This window comes from Lynx rufus, unplaced genomic scaffold (assembly GCF_022079265.1).
Source record: "Lynx rufus isolate CCGP_SWC_20201006 ecotype Redwood Valley unplaced genomic scaffold, mLynRuf1.p SCAF_18, whole genome shotgun sequence".
In the NCBI taxonomy this organism is placed as follows: Eukaryota; Metazoa; Chordata; class Mammalia; order Carnivora; family Felidae; genus Lynx; species Lynx rufus.
The window spans coordinates 29,338,612-29,354,411 of NW_025814832.1; the positions used below are offsets into that span (position 1 = coordinate 29,338,612).

General features: G+C 55.0%; 1 protein-coding gene across 3 annotated transcripts in view; it reads right to left on the reverse strand.

Annotated features, from left to right (window-relative positions):
• Positions 1 to 900: 900 nt before the first annotated feature.
• SAP30BP (SAP30 binding protein) overlaps positions 901 to 15,800 on the reverse strand; it is a 36,930-nt gene continuing 22,030 nt past the window's right edge. For 2 of the 3 annotated variants that reach the window (XM_047081388.1, XM_047081387.1), the window contains 8 exons: positions 14,904 to 14,946; positions 8,532 to 8,620; positions 6,194 to 6,285; positions 5,339 to 5,399; positions 4,813 to 4,864; positions 3,890 to 3,948; positions 2,812 to 2,896; positions 901 to 2,560 (listed from right to left, as the gene is read on the reverse strand). In XM_047081388.1, the coding sequence (XP_046937344.1) occupies positions 2,379 to 2,560; positions 2,812 to 2,896; positions 3,890 to 3,948; positions 4,813 to 4,864; positions 5,339 to 5,399; positions 6,194 to 6,285; positions 8,532 to 8,620; positions 14,904 to 14,946 (663 nt within the window). In that variant the 3' untranslated portion in view covers positions 901 to 2,378. Of the gene's footprint in view, positions 2,561 to 2,811; positions 2,897 to 3,889; positions 3,949 to 4,812; positions 4,865 to 5,338; positions 5,400 to 6,193; positions 6,286 to 8,531; positions 8,621 to 14,903; positions 14,947 to 15,552; positions 15,676 to 15,800 lie in introns of all 3 variants that reach the window. The other variant, XM_047081389.1, reaches the window with a different exon arrangement.

The following is a 15,800-nucleotide window of genomic DNA, read 5'->3' on the forward strand; positions in this document are numbered from 1 at the left end:
CTGTTAGTGCCTCATGTGCAGAGGTGGGGATGGTCAAAGGGCAGTGGAGAAAAGGAGCTGGAGGCCTCGGGAGGCTGGGAGTGGTGACGAGGCCACTGGTGTCCTTCCCTTGCCACACTCAAGGGGGACTCTGAGGGGGAAAGCAGGGGCCACGCGACCTGGCGAGAGTCCTGTGATGAGGGGGTGTAGGAGGAGGTGGCCAGATGGAACCTGGATGGGAGCGGGAGAGACCGAGAAAACATACAGACGAGGTCAGAGCAATCTGCCACAAGAGGGACGAGGGCCGGAACTAAGCAGGAGTGATGGCGACAGAGAAGGGGTTTCCGAAGTGGCCCACCACATGTGGGGACAGCACAGGATCTCAGGTGTGGAGCTCTTGGCCCAGGACAGATCATAAGGTCGTGCTCCTAGAAGCACAGGAAGAAGGCAGGGATGCCTGGGTGGGTGGGAGAGCTCGGCTGACCAGGCCGAGTTCTCTGCGAGCAAACCAGGCAGAAACGACTTGGTGCCTAGTGCCTGTGACACCGTTTCCACAGAAACTGGTCATTTGACCCCGTGCCACCCTCAGTGGGACTAAGGTGGGCAGGCACTGATCTTGTTTTACAATAAGAGTAAAGTTCAGAGGGATTAGAGTCCTTGACCCAACTCACAAGGCTTCCGGGGGGCTACCCTGGGGCTGCCCAACTCATTGGGTGAGTGGTCATTACTGCTCAATGGGAGGGCAGTGGGTGCCCAGAGGACAGCAAAGGGCCATGACCTTGGAGTTTTTTTTTTATCAGCTGTGGAGTTTCTGTCCTTGGTCTAAAGCAAGAAGGCGCCGGATAGGCCAGCAACACGCACTTGCAGGGTCCCTTACAGTTTATAAAGCTCTTGCGCGCATCAGCTCACGGACTCCTCACAACCACCTTACAAAGCTTTATTACGGTGATTTGACAGAGGGGACTCACAGAGACAATGGCCCAAGACACACCAACCAACACACAACTTCAAGTTTAACCCAGGATCCAGGGCAGAGGGGCCGAGTCTGCGTCCAGTGCCACTCCCATTGTGCCACACAGCCTCCCGCGCGAGCCCCAGAGCCCCCACACTACGGAGGTGCCCCTGCTGGAGGCTGCAGGGCAGCCAGCCTTCAGAGACCCTCTTGGGACTCAGGGCACAGCAGCTCCTCTCCGGGGCCCGCGAAGTCCCAGCAAAGGAGGGGAGGGGGACAACGGACCTCCCTTGGTGCCCAAGTGTGTGTGGCTGGGGGGACGGGGGAAGGGACCAATGTGAGTCCACTTTTCTTTCGGGGACGGCAGGGCAGGATCACCACACTCCTTTGGTCATGCAACAGTTACCAGGTGCACTTTGAGGACCATCGTTCTAAAGCTCTGCCCGTGCCACAGAAGCAACCCGGCTCTTCACGGCCCGGCTTCCCTCTCTGACACGTAGCCCTTCCGCTGGACCGGAGAGCTGCCAAACAGCAAGGAAGGCAAGCGAATTTCCTCCCGGCTTTCGGGCCGACGGCGGCTGGGAAATCTGTTTTGGCCCCAAGAGGAGCCCGGCGGCCGCTGGCGCTGCCCAGATGCTGCTGTGGGGCAGAGATAACAGGCACAGGAAAGGTGGGGTGGCAGGGTCCTCCCAGGAGCCTGGCTCGCACGTAAACAATGAGCTGCCGCCGGCCAGCGCAGGAGGTGAGTCATGTCCCGCGCCGCGAGGAGCCTGCTGGCCGCGCTCGGCGGGCACTGAAGGACCGGGGCAACCTTGGCCAGGCGCTGAGGCCCCTCTGGCTGTGTGGGTTGGGGATCAAACCCAGGCCTTCTGGTAACCGGCTGACTTCAAAAGCCTGGGTGTGTCCAAAAAGTGGTCCGAGAGGGCTCAGTTGCCCCCAAGGGAGCAGAGGCCTCGGCTCTCGTCTGATAACCAGCCGGGTTTCAGGATCAGGGCAGCAGACAGCCGGGACACGGGGCCTCCCCTAGCGCCACAGGCTTCGGCCACTCTGTTACCTACCCTGAGGTAATAACCCCAACAGGGAAGAGGAGAGGACACTTGGAACTTCCACACGTGCCTGAAAACGGACCACAGCAGAGGCCACTGCATCCAAGATGCTGAGATGTAAGAACACAGGACTTTTAATAGGGCACCAGACCCCAAGCGGTGTGTGGACGCTCTCCGGAGCACCCGACTCCTTTGCGGCAATGTCCTTTTCCTGGCCGGGATGACACACGGAGGCTCCTCTTGGGGTGGCGTCGCGGGAGCAGATCCCAGTCCTGAAACACACAAAGCGGCACCTCTGTGCCGCGTCGGTCCCCGGGTTGCGCACTCTCATCAAGTCCTGGAGCGGCCCCTCCCCTCGATGGAAGGGAGAGTGTCCGAGCCACCCGGGCTGCTCCCTCGGGTCACTGCTTGGCCTTTTTCACGATGGTGCCCACGGCAGAGATCACCGTGGTCTTGGAGCCGCTGGCACTGGTGGTCACCGTGACGACAGCTGGCAGGGTGGCCGTGGTGGTGAGGATGGTTGGCTGGGCTATCGTTGTCACCGGAATGGCCGAATCCCACTTGCTCTTTCTCTTCTGGGCATCTGGAGGAAGGCAAGGGATGAGTCAGGATCAAGACAGACCAAAGAGCGACGCTGCCTTTTCTAGCAGGCAGCGGTCAGAGCTTCGGGGCCGCCTGCCACAGAAGTGCGAGGGGCAGCCGGTGAACCGGGGACCCCACCCCAGGCTCCCAAGATGCCTCACAAACTCTGGGGTCAGGAAAGAAGCACAGCAAGGTGGAACCTGGGCCCAGGTCCCCATGGCCTCTGCTCCCCCAAACGAGGCAGCCTGCTACCTGCAACCGCTGTGCTGGCCGTGGTGGTGGTGGTGGCCGTGGCGTTGGTCGTGGTACCTTTCTTGGTGCCTGTCACAAACTCGATCTGGAGGGGGAAGAGGAAAGAGAGAAAACCTGTGCCAAGCTGTTTATCCGCATCCTCTGCCAGCGTCTGCTCCCGGGCGGCAGAGTCTGGCACCATACACAGGAGGCACTGGGAGGCAGCCCTGTCGTGCTGTCTGAGGGAGGGAGAGGCATTGGAGGGACTTCTACCATTTTGAGGAGAGCCCTCCAAACTGACACGGAATGCTCCCGGTGTCTCCAAGTTTCTGCACGTGCAGGGCACCCCGGCCCGCCACTGCGCCCGGCACCCGGGATGGAGGCGCACCCACCCGCACGGGAGAAGCGCAGCTTTGGTCCCCAGGCGCCGCGGACACGTCCCACACTAAGCCTGGGGTTTGGAATGGGGAGGGAAAGAGAGAGAGGGGCAGTTCACCAAGCGCTAAGAACGACAAGACCCGATCGCCCCTGCACCGGCTCCCAGAGGGCTGGCAGCCTTTCTGCTCAGGGGTCAGGGGCACATCCTGGAGGCCACAGCTGCTGCAGGAGGTCAGACCAAACCAAGGGTGGGCAGAGCTGGTGCCCCGAGGCCCAGTGTTCTGTCTCGGAGACTGCTCACAAAGGGCACAAGTCTCATTTAGTCTCAGAGCCAAATTTCCGTTCCCCAAAGGATCCAGAACATGCTGCTTGGGAAGAAGTGGTGCTCAGAGCCCTAAAACGAGGGGTCACCCGGACACCAGACATGGGACCTACAAGGAAGCACTGAGGCGGGCTGTGCAGATCAGATCTGGGGGCCAAGTAAGTACTCTCGGAAGGAATACACCTCTCAGGGAGGACACTGGTGACACTAAAGAGAAAGCCACCGGGGCTCTGCAGCTGGAAGGGGGAGGCCAAGGAGGACATCGCGCAGCAAACCACAAGACCCCAAGAAACCAAATGGAAGTAACCGAGAGGCACCTTCAAGCTGAAGGTGGGGGGTGGTGGGAAACGACACCCTAGACACCTGCCTTTTCCTTCAGGACCCTTGTCCACCACTTACTTTGGTTCGCTCCTTTTTGGCCTTTTCCAGTTTGTCCATCTCGATCTTCTGGGCTTTAGCTACAGAGACCAGAGAAGTTGTAACAAAAGCAGCCCTGGGACAGCTCCCACGTGAAGAGACACTCTAGGCGGAGGGACCCCACAACAGCACTTGTCACGCCCCCACCCCCGCGCACAGGTGGCCTCGAGGCCGCACAGTCTCACCGTCCTTTTGTGACCAGCAAAGGGAAGCGGCCTTAGATCTACAGAGCAGAGGCCTCAGATGTAAAGGACCTCGTCTGGAGGGGTGAGCTGCCCCTGAGCCCTAGCTGACTGTCACTGTGCGGGGACGGGGACGCAGGGCCAGGGTGGAATACCTTCCCGCTGACCAAGAGCAGCTGCGTTACGGATTTTAGGTAAAACGTTGGCAACTGATTCAAGTTAAAACAAGATAAGACGTGTGGGCCAAACACAACACATTTTCAGGCCAGACCTGGCCCATGGGCTGCCGATTCAGGTCTGCCATCTGAGGGCCTGGACTCTGTAATTCCTCCCAGTTCTCCCTACTGGGACCCTTGAGAAAATGCTTTCTCACCGGCCTCAGAACACTCCGTCCCCCTGCCTGGGACACTGTCTGCATCTGCCAGACTGGCCTCTGTACGTCTTCAAACCTCGTCTTGAACACGGCCCCCACAGCAAGGCCGTCCCACCCCTTTGGCTGGCTAGATGGCCCTGCCTGGGCGCTGTCCCCCAACACTGCTCACTGCTAGGACCGCTCTGCCTTCCGTGCTGCATCAAAAGCCTCCTGAGTCAGAGCGGGTCTGTCTTGTTCAACACTGTGTACCTACCTCCTCCGACACGGCCTGACACAGTGGGGACCCTGAAATACATGTTGGCTGACTGACTGGATGAACAGACAGGATAGACGGATGGACGGCCACCTACCTAATGCCTCGTAGTAGGAGTCCTCGGACCAGCCATGGGGGTCAAACATATCCTGAAAAAGAAGGAGTTAATGCTGCAGCCAGCAAGGGTCACTGGATGACCAATGGTTTAGAAACCCAAGTCCCCTCTCCCCGAATCTTTCAATGGATCTTCCTGGCCTGGACTCCCCCTGCTCTAAGGGCATAGGGACTCAGATGTTATCCTGGGTTTCTAGCCAAAGGGGTGGCCGATTTGCCCTTGGGAATATGAAGCAGGGACGAGCCTGTTGACGGGCTGTGCCATCAGAGCACAGCCAAGTCCACCCTCACTGACCGGTTGGGGCTTGGGGCCGGGTCTGTCACCGCAATCTCTCCCCGGACTATTCCAGAGCAGCGGGGACTCCTGACAAGGAAGCAGGGAACTGTGCTCTCCAGCCAGCACTGCCGCTACACGGGCCTTTCAGCAGCTCCAGGCTGAATCCAGCGAGGTGAGCACAGGGCCCTGGGTACCCTCCCCTCAACCCTCAGCCTCTGCACACGGGACGTACCTTTGGGTAGTTGGTGCCGAGCTCGTCAATTGCACAGAACTGGATCAGCTTCTCGTAGATGCTGAAAGAAAAATGCCAGAAGGCACTGAGCAGGCCCTAGTCCCGTGGCCTGTGTGGCACCTGATTTGAGAGGCCAGAACGGTCTAGTTCCTGGGCTCAGACGAACCCTTTAAACCCAGCTGAATTGTTGTAAACAGGCTTCCCGACAGAACGGGAAACGTCCACTGGCCTGACACGAAGTCACTCGTCGTCCTCCCCACTCCCAGAGAGATGGACCGTTAGCCAGGACGGGTATGGTGTCCAGGCAAGGGCCGTGGGCTTTTTTTTTGTTTTTGTTTTCGGTCTTATCTAGACATCTGACCCTCAGTTTGTGTGGCCGGGTTGGGCCCACATAAGGGCCGGGGCACGTCCTTGAGGTCACCACCATACCAGACTTTCCCAGGTGCACCACCTGCTCAGACCCTGGAGAGAGTAAGACCCAGACACAGCTCTGTTCGCAAAACCTGTCACCTGTACGCAGAATCAGTGACATTCTGGAAGTGAAAGAGGAGCCCACGGGAATGGCCAAGTCCAATTCCCTCATTATAGAGATGAGGAAACTGAGACGTTGTGAGGCTGTGTGCCTTAGGAGTAGGGCGAGCAAGAGAACCCGGCCAGGCCTCCTCCAGCCCAGCTCGGGTCTCTCAGCATCCACTCCACACCCTGGCTTCCGTGTTACTGCAGTCTGGGCGATGGCCCCTTTGGACAGAGGGGGGATCTTAGCCGAGCCTCACCCTGCCACCTCCATGGGGGCATCCCAGTCCCCAGTCCAACATCAGCGACTCAACTGACCCTGCAGGCCCACGGGAAACTCACCTGGGGTTCCGAAATTCTTTCTTCCTTTGGATAATGTAATTCATATCCATTCCCTCCTTTATCTTCCGCTCATAAAGCTTCTGGATCTTGTCCTAGGCGGAGAAACAGAAGGGCACTCATGACGCCACCCCACCACCGACAATCCCAGTCTGTGGTCACACGTGCTGTGTGGGGACACTTGGTCGCAGGAGACCCACAGAGCCATGCGCAGCCCTACTCCAGCCACACTGTCTTTCTCCACCCAGCCTGTGACCGGCGCGGAGCGCAAATAAGACAGACTGGGATCAGTCTGTTTTCGTTTTGCTTCCTCCCTCTGGATGGCTGGCAGAGGGGGTGGTAAAAGGTCGAGGAAGAGAAACCGCGGACAAGACAACGAACGTATCCCCACCTGTGAATCAGCTCCTGAATCATCCAAAGAGGATTCAGGCAAAGAGTGGATGGGCAGGGGCTCCATGCTGGTTTTGAATTTAAACACCGGGTCAAGTCCTCAGTGGGAGACCTGGGAAGGCTAAGTTCTTGCGGAGGAAGGCAGGAGTAGAGTTTTTTGGATTTGGTCTCATAAGCTTCCTACGGTGTCCCTTGTAGGGAGGCTCACAGATGGCCAGTCCCCACCACTTTATGCAGAGGCACTGTCAGGGGTCAAGAGCTCATCTCATTAGAACTCCCCCGCCCCCAAAACCCCTGCTCTCTGGCTTTCAACCGGCAATAGGAGGGTCATCTGGCAGGAATGCAGACCAGTCCCACAGGTTATCTCAAGACCCACAGGTGATCCCTGCAGCAGATGGCCTCCACACTTTCCAGCGCGTGAAGAGGCCCCAGACACCCGAGTCTCAGGACAGAGCCACCTGTGAGGTGGACCAGTGTTACCCAGCAAGGCTGGTGCTGGCCCAGGGCAAGGTCTCTCTGCAGCCTCCCCCACTAGTGGCGGCTAAAGGCACAGACTCTCCAGAAGGAAAACATTTGGGGCACTCTTCACCTGCGACAGGAGGTGGGCAGGGCCGGAGGTCCTGTGTGACGCCCTTTGGGAACATCAGGAGAGGTGATCCACTCCCTTTGTCAGGAGGCTGAATCTTTCTGCCGAGACTGGCCAGAGGAAGCACTGAAGTGCAGAGAGAGGTTTGTAATACATTTACCACGGAAGAGACAACCAAGAGCCACAAACTTCAACGTTATCTCTTCGAGGGCAAAGGGAGGCTTTCCACAGAAGACCTGGCAAATGGAGGGTGACCTGTATCTTACAGATTACTTTTCTGGGTTTTCTGGGCCATCAGATGGGTTCTCCCATTTCAAGTCAACTAAAGCGTTCACTTGATGTCGTGGTTTCCACGATTAGGAGAATCTAAAAATGAGAAATACACTGAACTTGAAGGCTGAGCCAGCCGGTTGTCTCTGTCTGGCAGATCGCCAGACTGTCCTTCCAGGCTGCGGCTTGTTGCCTGGCAGGGAGGGGAGATGCTATCCTGGGGGGGGGGGGGGTGGACAACTCAGCAAAGGGAGGAGACTTCTGGGAAAGGAAGAGAATCTGTACTGTGCCCCCAACCCCGACTCTGGCCCTGCCCAGCCAGCTGCATTCCAGAGCCCCGGGTCCCCTTAGTCATCTATCCGTCAGGATGGTGCCACGGGCCTGTGGTGTGGCCAGAGGCACCAGCAGAATCTGTGGGATGAGAGGTAGAGCAGGGGGACCCGATGCCACTAGTGGGCAGCCCTGGGTGTCCGCCCCATGGTCTGTCGCAAGGTTCCACACACAGGGGAACCCCCAGAGGACAAGGGGAAACAATCACAGGGGCTGAAAAGGAGGTGCAAATCCCAGGGCCCGCCCCCCCCCGAGGTCCTGCTCTCAATGGAGTAACTGCACGAAATAGTCTACCTCCTTGGGATTTCAGAACTTCAGGCCACGTCTGTCTGCGATTCTGTCAGACGAGCTAGTGAACTGCCACGTCAGGAATAGGAGCACAGGAATCTCAGGCACAGAAATGCTTGTGTTTTGGTGTTTCTACATTGTTTATTTTACATTTTAATGGTCCCTCAGTTTCTTGGCAAAGGTCCCCACTGGCTCAGCTGGGTTGCATGGAAGGTACCTTATTTTCTCTGCCTCGGCTTCAGACCTGAGGGCGAGCTAGGGGGTCCCAGCTAGAACAGCATCAGGTGATGAGGCAGAGGGTGGCGGTGGGGACAGAGCAAACTCCTGATGGCAGGCTAAGAGAGGTAACCAGGACTGCACGCTCCTGCCCACCTGGCTGTTTCTTTTACGGAAGGGCTCTTTAAGTCGGACCAAACGAGACACTTGACCCAGGCTTTCTCATCTACACAGGCCTCATCAGCCGAGCTCTGTACTTACTTGTAAGTGATTTGAACATCTGCCAGGGGGTTCAGGTGGGATCTTGATTTCATCAGGCGACATGTTCCGGACTCTTTCAGAAAAGGAGGCTGTGGGAGGACAGAGAGAGAAAAATTCTCTGAGTGTGGATGTCAGGGGATGGCTGCGGACGGGGGAAGGATCAGGGCCAGACATGAAGTTTAAAAAGGAAAAAAAAAAAAAAAAGTCACATACGTTTTCCAGGAGAGATAAAGGCTATGAAACGGTACAATGGTGTTCCCAGTGGCTTCTCCGCGGGTGTCATCTGAGTTGAGATCAAATGACCAGAAGGAACCAGCATGTGCCAACCCGGGGGAAGAGGGGACAAGTGTCAAGAATGCATGCTACCACGTCCGGCAGTTAACTTTGAAGGAAAGGGTACGTGCAGGGTGTGCTGGTAAATGTTTAACAGCCAGCTGGGGGGTGGGAGGTGAGCAGGGGAAGAGCTGTGATCTACAGCGTCTGCCAGATTCCGGGGTATTCGTTCTCTCGTCGCTGGACCGAGGCCCAGGTGGGGGGCGCATCACTGGCTCACGGAGTGAGCCAGCTCCAGCCCGCCCGGTTGTGTTCCTACAACACCATCCCAGGATCCTGGAAACTCGCAGAGTTGCTTGGTATGTCATCCTTCTCACCTTAGGCCATCCGACCCAAGATACAGGAGAAGCAGCGTTCGGGGTTCCCTAGGCTGTGGGATTCAAAGCATTCAAAACCGCCCTGTGCATAAATATTTCAAACATTACCTGCTGCTTATTAGCTCAGTCTTTTAAAAACAAACCAATCAACTCTCTTTTGGTCTGCCTAGTTCTTGGGAACAAAGGGCCTGATTCTGATGTGAAGAACCACAACTCCCGAGGGCTAGTTCCCTCAGCAATCGGCCGCTGCCCACCCAAGTTTCCCACTCTCCGCTCCCTTCCCTGTAGCCTCTGGCCACCCTGGGCCCGCAGAGTGTGCTCTGGGTCACTCAGACAATGCACTGTTTGTTGTAAGATTCTGTCTGCGCTCTTGAAAACATTCTCTCATGAAAAGGAGCATACAATGAGAGAACAGCAGGCGGAGTGGGGTGGGGCAGGATGAAGGGAAAGAATGAACAAACCAGCACCAAGAACACCCAGCAAGTACTTACTGGGTACCCACTGTGTGCCAGGCCCGGGGCCATACTATCTCTTAGCCCTGAGTGGCTGCCGGGACGGCGTGATGAGAGCCTAGCACAGCCTTCGCCTTCTTTTCTACCGGGGCTGGGTTAATGTTTTCTTAGCAGATAAGGCGCTCTGATCTCCACTGAGTTGTGCTGTTACTACGAAGAACTCAGTGCCGAGAAGGGCTGAGGGTATGGCTCCACGGGCTTTGCCAGTCTCAACTGCTACGAAACACCCTGCACTGAGGCTGGGGCGGAGTCTCATAACGCGCTACGCGTGCAGACTCCCACGGCCGGCAGTGGGTTCTCACTGGATGTGCCCTGAGAACAGAGCGCTAGGCGTGCCATTTTGGGTGAAGGCCCGAGGACCGACACGGGGTGACACGTCCTGCTGTGGACCCGGGACACCAGTGCGGCCTAGGAGCGGTTTCCGCCAGGGGACTACATGCTCCTCTTTGCCCAGCACCTTCTGTCTCCTGACGCCTGCAGCGATGGTGGCACTCATTATCTGGCTAGAGTTCAAGTCTCGTCCTGGCTTCTCCCTCCGTCTCAGCCTGAGGCTCATGCAGGCTGCAGAGGCCAGCTGAGAGTGGAATGAGCTGGGGTGAGCTGGCCCTCGTTATTTCCGGACGGCAAAAGCAAGGAGGGCCTGGGCAGGCTTTGGGCACAAGAAGGGGTGGAGAATGTATGTGTGCATGTGATGGAGAGACAAAGAATGCCCTTTGGCATTTGCCAGGAAAGCCTTTTGGAAAAACAGGGTGTGACACTGTTGCCACAGCAACCCAACCACACTAGGACTCAAACAGTATATAGTGTGACAGGGCCCCTCCTGAGCTCCCCGGTTAGGAACAAAAGAACTCCTCCGCAGTAACTGGCAAGTGAAGGGATATAGTCAGAAAATTAGATAAAAGTTTTCCCACAGCTTCCTTCAGTGATTTCAGAAGCCATCCTTCGGCGATTCCTTCCTAAGGCCCAGGATGATCTAAAGTAGACGACATCAACCCCACATACATATGGTGATGTGGGCGGCCACAAGGCCTCAAACCATCCTCCCAGGAAATCCATGGAGAAAGGTGCCGAGGCCCTTGGGGGCAGCTCCCAGTACTGTGGCTGCCCTTGGGGTCTACTGGGGGCATTCTAGAAGGGCAGCCGTACTCAGGATCTGAGAAGTCTACCTCGGTGACTCACCCCGTGCACATCCAAGCCAAAAACGGTCATGGTATGCGTGACGGCCAGGTACGAATCTGAGCAGGACCAGCTAGTCGGCTGGGCTTACGTAACGGTGGGGAGAGAAGAAGTGCCTGGGGGGTACTGTGGGGAGGGGAGGAGGCAGTGGACTGCGCTCTAGTTCACCAGAGACACGGAGAAGCCGACTGGATTACCGCCTCAGGCCACAGTTCCAGGCATGACGAGGGGGCATCCGTCGGCTGCCTGGAGGGGACAGACTGGCCACGCGTGCTCAGTGCTGTCAAGCGGCCACAGTGTCGGAGGAACCCGAGTCAGCTGCTCTGCTTTCATTTGCTCCATTAAACGGGGGCCACCTAGGGGCCCCTTGGTGGTTCAGTCAGTTAAGTGTCCAACTCTTGGTTTCGGCTCAGGTCATGATCTCACGGTTCGTGAGTTTGAGCCCTGCATCGGGCTCTGGGCTGATGGCACACAGCTTGCTTGGGATTCTCTCTCCCTCTCTCTCTCAAAATAGATAAATACACTTAAAAAATAATAATAATAAAAAAAAATAAAGGGGTGCCTGGGTGCCTCAGTCAGTTAAGCGTCTGACTTCGGCTCAGGTCATGATCTCACTGCTCTTCAGTTCGAGCCCTGCATCGAACTCTGTGCTCACCAGCTCGGAGCCTGGAGCCTGCTTCGGATTCTGTCTCTGTCTCTCTGCCCCTTCCCTGCTCGTGCTCTGTCTCTCTCAAATAGAAAATAAAACACATAAAAATTTGTTTTTAATTGCAAAAAAGAAAACAAAACCTGGAGCCACCTACATATAGGAAAATGCTTCCCATACCAGGGGGGCAACCCGAGAGGCCTATCTCCAGAGGTATTTTATTAACAAAAGGAGCTGAGTTCAGGCAGACCTCAAGTACCACCTCCTGAGTGAGAAACAGTAGGAGCAAACAAGACTACGAGGCTCCAATACCTACTGTGGTGCTCAGATTAAATTGTGGCGGTAATCCTACAATAAAATAACGTATTTAGCAATAAAACGAAATTACGGATACGCTCAATCACACAGAAGGATCTCAAAACCATATGGGAAGCGAAGGAAGCCAGACAAAAAATAAGATGGCACTTTCATTTCTGTCAGTGGTTCTCAACTGGGGGCAATTACGTTCCCCCCAATCCCCAAGGGGACATTAGGCAATGTCTAGAAACGTTTTTCCTTGGCACATGTGGCAGAGGGAGGGGAGTGCCACTGGCATCCAGAAGGCCGAGGATGCTAAAACACCGTGTAAAACACAGGCCAGGCCCCCACAACAAGGAATTATCCGGTCCAAAAGGTCAATAGTGCTAAGGCTGAGAAATCCTGATCTTTATGAAATTCTAAAAAAGGCAAAACTGTAGTGAAGAAGGTACAACACTGCTTGCCAGAGGCCCAGGGAGGAAATCGTCTGTGAGGAGAGGTATAAGGAACATTTTGGAGCGAAGGAAATTAATTGTTTTAAACAGTAATTAATCAATGAATTTTTAAGTAAGCTCTAGGCCCAGTGTGGGACTTGAAGTCATGACTCGGAGATCAAGGGTCATACGCTCCACTGACCAATCCAGCCAGGCGTCCCTGGAGCGACAGAAGTGTTTCATGGGGATTCTGGGTGGCTCAGTTGGTTAAGAGTCCGACTTCAGTTTAGGTCATGATCTTATAGTTCATGGGTTCGAGCCCCACATTGGGCTCTCTGCTGTCAGTGCAGAGCTGCTTCAGATCCTCTGTCCTTCTCTCTCTCTGCCCCTCCCTTGCTCTCATGCACTCTTCTCTCTCAAAAACAAATATTAAAAAAAAAAAAAAAACTTTACAAAGAGGTGGATCTTAAAAAATTCTTTTAATGTTTATTTATTTTTTTAATTTTTTTTAATGTTTATTTATTTATTTATTTTTTAAATTTTTTTTTCAACGTTTTTATTTATTTTTGGGACAGAGAGAGACAGAGCATGAACGGGGGAGGGGCAGAGAGAGAGGGAGACACAGAATCGGAAACAGGCTCCAGGCTCCGAGCCATCAGCCCAGAGCCTGACGCGGGGCTCGAACTCACGGACCGCGAATCGTGACCTGGCTGAAGTCGGACGCTTAACCGACTGCGCCACCCAGGCGCCCCTAATGTTTATTTATTTTTGAGACAGAGAGAGACAGAGCATGAGCAGGGGAGGGGCAGAGAGAGAGGGAGGCACAGAAGCTGAAGGAAGCTCCAGGCTCTGAGCTGTCAGCACAGAGCCCGACACGGGGCTGGAACTCACGAACTGTGAGATCATGACCTGAGCCGAAGTCGGACGCTTAACCGACTGAGCCACCCAGGCGCCCCTTAATGTTTATTTTTGAGAGAGAGAGAGCGCGTGAGCGAGCACGCACACGGGGAAGGGGCAGAGAAGAGAGGGAGACACAGAATCTGAAGCAGGCTCCAGGCTTTGAGCTGTCAGCACAGAGCCCAATGTGGGGCTTGAACTCAAACAGCAAGATCATGGCCTGAGTCAAAGTTGGATGCTCAACAGACTGAGCTGCCCAGGCACCCCTGTACAGAAGTGTTTTACAGTTTATAGGTGTTAGAGTTGAGAGTTTATAGGTGACTACACGCATCTGTCAAAGTTGATCAAATGGCACCCTAAAAATTGGCAAACCTCACCCTATGTAAGCTACACCTCAACAAAACTATTTTCACAAAACGGCAAGGAGAGAAAAGGTGGAAGTTGGGGCGGAGGTGCTGATGTGCCCCCCAGTTCCACTGACTGCCGAGCACTGTGGGCAGAGCTCACTGCTGCATCGGGCTCCCGGCTGCTCTGACCCCACAGACCCCTAGCCCCCATTTCTTGGTAGTTTACAGCAGGGACTGGTAAGGCCAGGAAGGAACAGGAGACTGAGGCTCCGATCCATACATGCCCCTGTGCATTACCCACGGGGAGGACACTGTGCTCTGCTTCCCCTGTTTGCAAAGCCAGCTGGCACGATCCCTACACGGCCATTTTCTAAGCAGTGAACTCTGAGGTCTAGGAAAATTCTGGGTTTTATAGGATTTGAAAGACTCCTACTGTGTTCATCACACACAACACTCAGCGCTAAAGGCAGAATCCTGCTGAGGGTTGAGGCTGCTTATTGAGGGTTCCTTCCTACCCAATCCTTGCTCAGAGAACAAATGTAATGGGGTAATTTTCATCCTTTTAGTTAGGAACACAGGACAGGTTTCCACCTCCCATATCCCGTGAGAGGATCCCGTCCAAAAAAAGGATGGGCTCGAGGGCCTGCAGGCCACAAAGCCTCCATCTGGAAGCACAGGGGAAGGTTCCGTAGGCTGCCTTTGAAGCAGAACCCCTGCTTTGTGAAGATTAACAGAGCAGGCAGGGAGAGATGGTCACAGTTAACCACACGGAGGGAGGGTCGCCCTCTCCATGACGTTTGCACAGGCTTTGGCAGAGCTGTTACAAAGTCCGTGACCAAACTGACAGAGTCGAGGTACTTTCTAAAAAAGGATTAAGAGACCAGAGTTAGCATAGGGACTGGGATGCCACTTTTCGGAAACAGAACTGCCCTGCCCCACAAGCCAAAAGGGTCTTGGACTCTGGGGCTACGAGGCATGTTCCCTCCTGGGGACAGAGCAAAGTGCCAGCAGAGGCCACATGTTTGCTTCTTGAGTACACGAATATGCCAGCAAAGCGGGGAGGGGGCGTACAAGGACAGAGGACAAGCCTAGGGCACAACTGGAACGAGCTCCCAGCTGAAAGGGGCCCTAAATCCATCTTGAAAACATTGGCAACTGACCACAGCCCAGTGAAATGCACCATGAATATGCTTTTCAAAGAAGAATTGTTCCCTGGGCGTCTTACTCAGACATCTTAGGAAATGTCAAAGGCCCTGAGAGAGCACATGAAGGGACCAGGCTCTCAGCAGAACGGCTGCCTTGGCTGAAGCAGAGAGAAGCCCCATGCAGGCGTAGGCCCTGCATGGCTGGAAGCCAGTTTGCTCCGGGCAAGACTCAGGAATCCGCCTCCGAGGCTCCCCCTGGGGTACTCACCAACTAATTCCTGAGGATCTCGCTTTTCTACTTCTGGGTTATCCTGCAGAAGAGAAATAAATACAAGGAGGTAAGCCCGGGGCTCCTGACCCACACAGTTACTTTCTTCACTGAAACCACTCAGGACTTTAAGGGAGGAGAAAAGGTAAAAGCAACACAAAGAACCTAAGAGTGAGCCGATGCTTTGGCGGCCTTCTGGGACCCCTGAACCTCCTAATCCCCCTTTATCAGAGCAGCCAAGATGCTCTGGATGCCTGCTTCAGGCTCTCCTCCGCGGCCCCCAGTGGGGACCAATATCCCCCAATGCCAAGCAGAGCCAATGCCAGCCTTCGTCACCTGTACACCTGGACCCTGCCCGCTGTCTCCCCTGGGGCCTGGTCAGCCATCCCAGAACACTGCCACCCCTACCCAGTACTGAGGAAGCAAGAGGTGGCAACTCTGTAACATGAGAATCCCAAGACTAAAGCACAAAAGACTACCTGCTCCCAAGAGATTTTTCTTACTTTCAGTCTAAGGAAAAAAGAGAGACTTTATCATAACGGGCTAGCTTGTGGAACCCTGGAGCAGGCATGTACTGTGCCTTTAACAAGCGACTGAACCAGGCCCCCAGAAAGGCCCTAGCACGGAGGCAGCTTCTCTCTTGGCTCACCTCTTGGCTCTTTACAATGGCTTTGTATCTCTCCAAAGAAAAGCATTCTCTGATCCTTAGTGCAAACTTCCGCCCTGCAACGCCCACTTCTACAGGTCCTTCAGTGCTGGCCGAGTGCAGAAACTTAAGAGCAAAGGTTTCTTATCAGACGTTTTGCTGGACTTGCTCTGTATTTCACTGCTCAGAGTAAGTGCTTCATTTAAACCTGATCAACCTGGAGAAGGCGAAGGTCCCAGCCTCTGAAACAA